This window comes from Limulus polyphemus, unplaced genomic scaffold (genome assembly GCF_000517525.1).
Source record: "Limulus polyphemus unplaced genomic scaffold, Limulus_polyphemus-2.1.2 Scaffold2305, whole genome shotgun sequence".
Lineage (NCBI taxonomy): Eukaryota > Metazoa > Arthropoda > Merostomata > Xiphosura > Limulidae > Limulus > Limulus polyphemus.
The window spans coordinates 2,103-11,853 of NW_013667915.1; the positions used below are offsets into that span (position 1 = coordinate 2,103).

Sequence of the window (9,751 nt, forward strand, 5' to 3'; positions counted from 1 at the left end):
CTGGTAAAAAAAAAAGATATTTTTCGTCAAAACCCTTTTAAACAAAATTATTAGAAGAAATGTATAGTATAAAAAATAGAATGCTCGAATTGTCTTTAATTTAGTACTGGAAAACTGGGTGCAAAACAGGTATCAAGTTGAAATAACATTTTAACTCTCCTACTCATCTTATGTATGTCTAAATTATCATGATATGACACATATGTAACAAAATTTGAAAATTTCTATTTCATAGAAAGAAAACGCATAAACATAAAATTAAAGAAGTTGTGTTAATAAAGTAATTAACATTACCAATAAAGAAAATTATTGCGATTAATTTGTATTTATTTTAGTTAACTTAACCATATGCCTACACCATCTTGGTGTATTTCTTTGTTTATTGTGAATCACAAAACTACACAATAGGCTACCTATACTGTGCCCATCACGAGTATCGAAACCCGATTTATGCCGTTAAAAATCATCGGACTTACAGCTAAGCCACTGTATTTATTGTGATGTGTTTATCACCCCATGATGTGCGTTAACATGTCGAAAGTTTGTGATTATTTATGTTCTTTTTTTAACCCTTCTTTTACCTGTTTTTGACTCTTTTTTATGATTTAACGTGTGAGATACCTTTGTTTTACTTAACTTGAATACCTACTTGCTAAGATGGTATTCATATCATAAGAACTTTAAAAAAGTTTTTTTACTGATTTTTTTACTATCTAACAGTTAGAAATCAAATCGTACCCATAGTCTCCTTGATTGACAGTTTCAATAAGATTCGGTTGGATGAGACAAGGTTTGTCCTCACACACAAATTCAAACTTTTCTGACGTAGTGTGGCGACATTCACTGAAAAGTAAAAAGCAAAATATTCTTAATTCAAATTTCTTTTCTGAACGTATTATTAAATCCCACAAAGACATGCACTTGAGATTCACTTATATTATAGAAACAACATTGGTAAGAAATGATGTTATCTTTTTTCTTACACTATAATAATACCTTAAGTACAAACCTTAATAGCTCCATAAATCTCCCATTTAAATGGTCAGGCTTTATAAATACTCATTTTGAAAGTACTTCCCGTTAAATATGATAGCAAAAAGTATGAGTAACTTACTGTCTACTCAGTCTTTTCCCCAAATGTGTTTGAGAGGGGGGTTCTAAGAGGTCCTATTAACTCCCGCTTGCCTGACTTCCTTATTACCACTAACCTTGTACTGCTCCAGATCACCTTAACAATTTGCATAAACAAATCCACTTTATATATTATACTCGCTGGAGTACCCGTCCGTTTGACGGGTGAAATAAAAACTCGTTTGTAACAACGGATAGGAAATTGTGCTTCTTGTTGTTGTTTTTTTTTAACATAATAAACATTAAAAATACATAAAGGTACCAATACTAAAATAAAGACATATTGTTTTCAAGAATTCTATCATTATGAAATTATATATGCCACCTTGTGCTGATTTGGTAGTTTTTTCGAAATTAGATGGGATGGTCCAATCCCCTCCCCCCTTCCATGACCGTCCTCATGTCATCTTGTATCACTATATCAAGTTTGGTTCTTATTGATCAAGAAATGTGGAAACGTATATGGAACAGACACACGCACAAATATTAACGTTTATTCATATAGATAATGGTAGATTAGGATATTATCTTTTATTCTAGAATTCAATAAGAAATTACGTCAATTATTTATGCAAGAATGAGTTTAATTCATAATGAATGTCTCCACTATTTTCGAGCCATTCAATACACACCCAAACGATTTTTGTCACAGGTGTAAAACTTACCACATGTTACAGTTTTTCTTAATCTTCTGTCCTACGTTATAGCTGTTTCCTCCGTGATAACAATCTGAAATAAAGTTCACATCCAGCACTCAGTAAGAAACTGCATTATTTGTAGGTATAGTTGATTAAAGAAAGTGTATTGATTTATCATAACAAGTTATTCAACCAGAAAGTGTAACGTTTATATCAGACATTTCTGGAATTGAACAGTAAAACATCTTCTATACCCAGAAGATAAGTTATTAAACAACAACAGTATTTATTACCAGTAATTATATTATTCTATAACACAGTAACGTTTGTACCCAGTATTCATGTTATTTTTTTCCAGTAATATGCACAAAGAATCATGTCATATAAAAAAACCAAAATATCAGCATTTTATACATATGTTTATAGAACTTTAAAAATATGTTCAAGACAGGAAGATTTAAACAACGAATTGTTATTAATTAAGTATCTAGCTATTGACAGAACCAAATATAGTAGACAAAGCATTTAAGAAGTTTAACAAAAATGCAAATTCAGTTAAAAATACTACATTAAAATCTGTTTATGAAAAAAACAAAAAGAAACTCTAAGTTTACCTTACGTTCGAGGTTTAACAAGTCAATTATATAAAGTATTCAAAAAGTATCAGAATTTTTACCGTATCTTCAAACCAATAAATAAGATAAAAGATATGATAAGGAATGCTAAAGACAGAATAGAATTAACAGATAAAAGTGGTATATACAAGATAGAATGAAAATGTGGTAGTGTTTATATTGGTCAAACTAAAAGCAAGAACTATAGATTGCAAGAACACAAAATTTACATCAGAAATAATAAAATAGAAATGTCAGATATAGCCGAACATGTAAAAACTACCCAACATACAATATTATGGGTAAAAAACCTTAGTTTTATCTCTCAGCCACGAAGTTTTATATCATTAAATATTAGAGAAACATTAGAATTAATGAAATATAAAAAACAAAAACAAGTATTAAATAGAGATGAAGGACCAGCAAGTCAATACGTTGACATATGGCGAGATATATATATTCAATTACACTAAGGAAATATGCAAATAACAATAAAATAATGCGACGAGGGGAAAGTAGAAAATAGTCTTGTAAGTTACTCCTGAGGACTACGTAGATCACCTCGAAGCATGGACGTGTAGAGTGATATTTTTATTTTAAAGTGGAAGCAGTACGGCTTCAATAAAAATTTTATTGTGTAAATATAAAATGTTGTTTTTAATTATCTATTAGAATTTAAAAAAATATTATCCAGTAAGACAGTGATTTTCAAACTCTCCCAACTCACGAACAACGTAAGTAATCAGACAATTTTTTGTGACCAATGTTCAATTATATACATTTCAGTAAAGTCTAGTTGTGCCCTTGTATTTTGTGTTTTTATTTTGTTTGATGAAAAACGTTATTTTATAAATAATTTAAAAATATAAAACATGTTTATGTTCTGCGACTAACAACTGGATAGACCTCACCTCTACAATAACATATATATGTATATATAGCGACAACAGTTTGTTTTTACATTAAATCTAGTGGGCCTAACAATAAAATTTCATTATTTCTTTGTATTATAGAGGGTTGAGTATATTATATTAAAACGATTTTGGAGCCTTACTACATTCACTACGTTGTTACAGTCCATGTAGCCAGGTCTGTTCATGCTCTGCATCATTCCTCCCTCCATATTTTTAGTAATCTGGCTAATGTAAGAGGATGATGGTTCTCAGCGCTCATTTCAAAAGTCCGATCACGCAAAAATCCATAGTCGCTGTATCCTCCAACGGTATCTTCGCACGAAATACCATTAACATCCGTTTCATTCTACAGTTGCTTCAACTATGCGATGGTAAAATTGGAGCTTTGACTCGAAGTCTTATCTTGGGGAATCCATACCATGTTGGCCTTGATTCAAGACGGAGACCCTTCTTTATTATGCTGCGTACTGTTACTCGCAGCATGTGAACGAATTTTACCACTTAACTTTACATTTGTGGATTCTCAACCGTTAAAATAGGTCACACTTTATTACCATGACTAGGATACGACTTATTGCAGGTCTCTTTTTGGATGGTACTGAAACCCAAGTTGATCCATATTCTTTTGTTTTCCAATGCCTTTTAAATACAAGAGATAGCCCCGTTTTGAAAGTTTTAAATCCCTGTTTGGTACACATCTTTATGATCCGAGTGTATGAATATTCTGCGTTGCAAAAGGCTGTTACATCTTCTTCCCAAAACAAAATATAGTTCTGATACATGTGGTTGTCATGTGCCTTGCTGATTTGCACATTCAAATAATTTTATTATAATGTACTCAATCGTTTTAATTTTGTCAGATTAAAATAGTATACTTCTAAGTTCTTAATATTGGTGATACTTTCATCGGACAGCTAGTATATCACGTCTTTTTTTTTCTAGTGTTTAGGATGATAATTCCAAACTGTTATAAATCTTTTTAGATTTTGTTTTCCAGTTTGAATAGACTCTAGAAAACGCACCTCCAAATGGCATTGCGGTATGTCTACGGACTTATAATGCTAGAAACGGGTTTCGATACCCGTGGTGGGCAGAGCACAGATAGCCCATTGTGTAGGTTTGTGCTTAACTTCAAACAACAACTAGAAAACACGCTTTTTAAAATCCTATTTAATGTTATAAATCATCTATATTTTAAAACTCATCATCTTAAAAGAAACATATCTTCCTCGTTGTAAATATTGGAGTTATGAAATAGGACACCTGTCTACGAACCAGTATGGTCATTGTTTGGTCTGATGAATATGATAAGAGTACATAACCACAATAAATGAAACACGAAGACTGAAAGGCAAAGAACTGCCTATTAAATATCACTAGTTCTGTCATTCCATGGTTTATGTGACGCTTACCAACAGGGAATAATTATAATATTTTGGCTACCTAAAAATAACTAAAATACGTAATAAACCCAGACAATTTTCAAATTATACTGTTATATTATTTACTAGAATATAGATTTATATTTTAAATTTAAGAAACCATGTTTTGTAAGTTCATACCAGAAGCTACAAATTTAAATGATTATTTCTACCAAGTCAGCAGATAATCAAAACACTACTAGATAATGTTCTACAATGTATGAAAAAGCATCACATCTGTATATCATTTCAGAATAATTCTTAGTTTTAAATTTCCTACACTTAGAAATTACCAGCTTCAATCAAAACCTTACAACACTAAAAATTTGGTTTTGATATCTGTAGTGGGCAAAACATATATAGCCCATTGTGTAGAATTGTGCTTAACAACAAACCTTTCATCCAACCAATCAAAACAGGCTAAAAAGGTTATTTATTTAGGATATTTTTCGATAACCGTCACTAATTTTGAGCTGATGAGACTAATAAAAAGAGAGCTAGTCAACAGCGCCTACCGCCAACTCTTGGGCTACTCTAATCAAATAATGAAGCTAAAAAAAAAAAGAACTGACACGTGTATTTCATTGAACAATTCGACCAAAAGCCACCCAGACAAAAATAGCAGAAAAACCAGGGAATCTCGGAAAGCAAAATAACGTAGCATATTCTTTAAGGATAATTTTATCAAGTTTCATCTCAAAGACAGATTAATGAATGTTTGTTGTTGTTATTATTATTATAAAAAGGAATTTAGTAAGTTTGATTTCATTTACACCTACAACTTGACCCCTGTGGCCGTTATAAAGTGCCTTTTGTTAGATCCAAAATTTCAAACATAACATTCCAAGAAAATGACGTGGTACGTCCTTGCTTTCTTTGTACAAAGCAACACAGGGATCATGTACACTCTGTCCACCGCGAGGAATGAAACCCCGGATTTTAGCATTGTATGGTCATAAACTTACCGCTGATCCATCGAGAAACGAAACAAATATATTTATCACAGTACTTACAACTTTCCTTTCAAGATTAGAGTTGTTTAGTTTGAGAAGACCATGCAAACAATAGACATTAGGAATCAATGCCAAATGTTTATGGCACGTAATAACCTGTACTAAAACGAGCTAGAAGATGGCGTTTCATATCTTTTAGACCATCACTATTAATATATAATACTAGGTTGTGGTTCAAGAAAAAACATAGCCCTATATTTCAGTTATTTTATCATCTAATTAAATACCTCATATCCCCACCCTCCAAAAAACAACAACATATCATATGGAATGAATCCCGAGTGATGCAAAGCGCTGCATGGCTCGGTGACAATATCAAATTTTACTTGGAAATAAGATTACTAGAAGTTAGACACATCACTAATATTTGGCCTAGCATGGCCTGATGGTTAGGGCACTCGTCTCGCGGGTCGAGTGTTTGATACCTGTCTCCGAACATGCTCGTCATTTTAGCCGTGAAGGCGTTATAATGTACTGGTAAATCCCACTTTTCGTTGATAAAACAGTAGCCCAATAGTTGGCGGTGGTAGTGTTGACTAGTCTCTTATTTCTAAATCAGGGACAGCTAGCGCAGTTAGCCCTCAAACAGATCTGTGAGAAATTCAACAGACAAATAAACACCAATTTTTTTTTCTGTAAGCGATTTAAAATGGCTAAAATTTTTGTGACTAATTACTATATAAAAGTATCGGATTGTTAAACTATATTTGTAATTGTGTCAGCTTTCTGATTTAATATACAACATTGTAATACAAATAATGTGTGCATTATTGTTTGACTAAGAATGTTGGAACATTTCATGGTCAATAAAGCAGAATAATTTGTTTTGCTTTTAAGAACAATGCTACACATTGGGCTATTTGTGTTGTGCCCACCACAAGTATCGAAACCGGTTTTAAGCAGTGAGAGCCCTCAAATTTACCGCTGAGCCACTGAGGTGGGGGCAAACAAAAAAGAAAAAAAAAGAAAACCAACTATGTAATCCTACTCGTCCAGCAGAAGCTCTAACAATGGCTACTAGAGAAATGGTTTATTCTAAACTTTCATAAAGAGGGGCCATCTTAAAAATTCAAGGCCAAGAATAAAAGGCGGCTTTTCTTTTTTTTTCTGTGAGTGCAGGACTAGGAATTCTATTTATAAAAGGCTCTATCTACGCCTTCTATTTCAGTGTGGAAGTACTGGTGACAACTAGAAGTATATGGTCGGGTAGGTAATAGCCTCAGCTATTCTTTTTTTTTTTGTATTTGCATATAAGAAAAATAGCAAAGGTTTTATCAGTTATGCTTTTATTTCCCAAAGGTTAAGTAAGAACTGACAAACTAGAAAAAATTGCGAATAAGTGTCAACACGTTCATGTATACAAACATTTCATTCAACTGAATATACCTCGCTGTGAAACACTGACGGTGCAAAGTCTGTACTGAGATATGCATACTTATATACTTTCAATATTCATGTAACCTGGGAATATTTACAATTCCTGTAAAACACCAGTCTTTTTGTAACCAGGGCATATTTTTACACAGTTTAGTAACGTCAGAATTACCATAATCCGGGAATGTTTACAAATGTAATTTACTAATGCCAGTATTCCTGTAATCTGTAAGTGTTTACTGATACAATTTACTAATGCCAGTATTCCTGTAACCTGGAAGTGATTATAGATACAATTTACTAATGCCAGTATTCCTGTAACCTGGAAGTGTTTATAGATACAATTTACTAATGCCAATATTCCTGTAACCTGGAAGTGTTTATAAATACAATTTACTAATGCCAGTATTCCTGTAACCTGGAAGTGATTATAGATACAATTTACTAATGCCAATATTCCTGTAACCTGGAAGTGTTTATAAATACAATTTACGAATGCCAGTATTCCTGTAATCTGGAAGTGTTTATAAATACAATTTACTAATGCCAGTATTCCTGTAACCTGGAAGTGATTATAGATACAATTTACTAATGCCAGTATTCCTGTAATCTGGAAGTGTTTACTGATACAATTTACTAATGCCAGTATTCCCGTAATCTGGAAGTGTCTACAGATACAATTTACTAATGCCAGTATTCCGGTAATCTGTAAGTGTTTACAAATACAATTTACTAATGCCAATATTCCTGTAACCTGGAAGTGTTTACAGATACAATTTACTAATGCCAGTATTCCTGTAACTTGGAAGAGTTTACTGATGCAATTTACTAATGCCAGTATTCCTGTAACCTGGAAGTGTTTACAGATACAATTTACTAATGCCACTATACCTGTAACCTGGAAGCGTTTATAGATACAACTCATTAATGCCACTATTCCTGTAATCTGGAAGCGTTTACTGACACAATTTACTTATGTCAGTATTCCGGTAATCTGTAAGTGTTTACAAATGCAATTTACTAATGCCAGTATTCCTGTAACCGTGTTTACTGATACAACTTGCTTATATCAGTATACTCGTAACGCAGGAATGTTTAAGGATGCAGTTTAATAGTATCAGTATTACCTTAACCGGGGAAAGTTGACAGATAATGCCAGTATTCCTATAATCCGTGAATGTTTACAGTTACAGAAGTACAGATTTTCAATGTTAATTATTATATTCCTTAACCTGGGGATCTCTTCAGTTACACATACAGCTTTATAATGTCAACATTTCCCTTAGGAACTCCGCTCTGTTCAGACTTCAAAAGGAACTACCAGTGTGATCCAAACACAGTAATGGTTTACTAAAGGAGTTCCCTGCCCATGTAATACAATCACAGGGATGTTTTATTAAAGGAGTTCTCTGACCAGGTAATTCTATTACAGGGATGGTTTATTAAAGGAGTTCTCTGACCAGGTAATTCCATCACAGGGATGGTTTATTAAAGGAGTTCCCTGCCCATGTAATTTCATCACAGGGATGGTTTATTGAAAGAGCTTCCTGTCCAAGTGGTACATTATAGGGATGGTTTATTGAAGGAGTTCCCTGCCCATGTAATTCTATTACAGGGATGGTTTATTAAAGGAGTTCTCTGACCAGGTAATTCCATCACAGGGATGGTTTATTAAAGGAGTTCCCTGCCCATGTAATTTCATCACAGGGATGGTTTATTGAAAGAGCTTCCTGTCCAAGTGGTTCATCATAGGGATGGTTTATTGAAGGAGCATATTGCCCGTATGGATCTATCACATAAATGGTTTAAGTGGAGTCTCAGGGATCGCACAGTCCTGGTTCTGAGTCATATTACTGATACAAAGTTGACGAATTAGAAAAATAAGCAAAGAGAGTGACAAATTACAAATGAAACAACTGTTTTGTTTACGTTTAATTTAGGTATATTAAAAAACACACACACACCATGATTTTAAAAATAATTCTAAATGAGTGCATAGATTGGTTTTCCCGTTTCCAAGTCCTTATTCAGTATGGTTTTGATGGCAACAAAAATAACTCATTTCAAGAATCATTACAGACAGAACTGAGGGAGTATGGTGTAAGTAGAAAGCAAAACGTATTTAAATACTTTCTTATGATCAGTTTTGGGTATGTATATGGAGAATATCCTTTTTTCATTTTTCAAAGTAGTATTTTAGAAACTTGACTTCCTGAACAATAAAACGTGTTTCTGATGCGAGTCCCGAGGAAACAATGTATATGCATATAGACTAGTGTACTTACACACCAAAAATTAAGGAGAGAATTGGAACCGGTAAATTATAGTATGCTTTGTTTCTTATTATAAGACTTTTTATTTACCAATATTTCAACATAAAGGGAATATTTTGCATTATGTTTACTGTTAAGAAATACATCATGTTTTTCTTTACATGTAAAGCAAATCCATAGAAACGTGAATTTTTAATATATTTCCAAATATATTACTTTTAGTAAATAATTCAAAAAAAGGAACACGAAGTATTTCTTAGTCGTATTTTTACTACCTAAGTTATTTTCACAATTCGGCCCGGCATGGCCAGGTGGTTAAAGCGCTTGACTCGCAGTCTGAGGGTCGCGGGTTCGAATCCCCGTCACACCAAAC

The 9,751-nt window shown here is 32.9% G+C and overlaps 1 protein-coding gene across 1 annotated transcript in view; it reads right to left on the bottom strand.

Moving 5' to 3' along the window:
- Positions 1-738: 738 nt before the first annotated feature.
- LOC106466565 (tubulointerstitial nephritis antigen-like) overlaps positions 739-9,751 on the bottom strand; it is a gene marked incomplete at its 3' end in the record, with an annotated part of 16,886 nt that continues 7,873 nt past the window's right edge. Inside the window, exons 3-4 of the mRNA XM_013926857.2 lie at positions 1,797-1,860; positions 739-843 (exon numbers count right to left, since the gene is read on the bottom strand). Coding sequence (XP_013782311.1) covers positions 739-843; positions 1,797-1,860 — 169 coding nt within the window. The remainder of the gene's footprint in view (positions 844-1,796; positions 1,861-9,751) is intronic.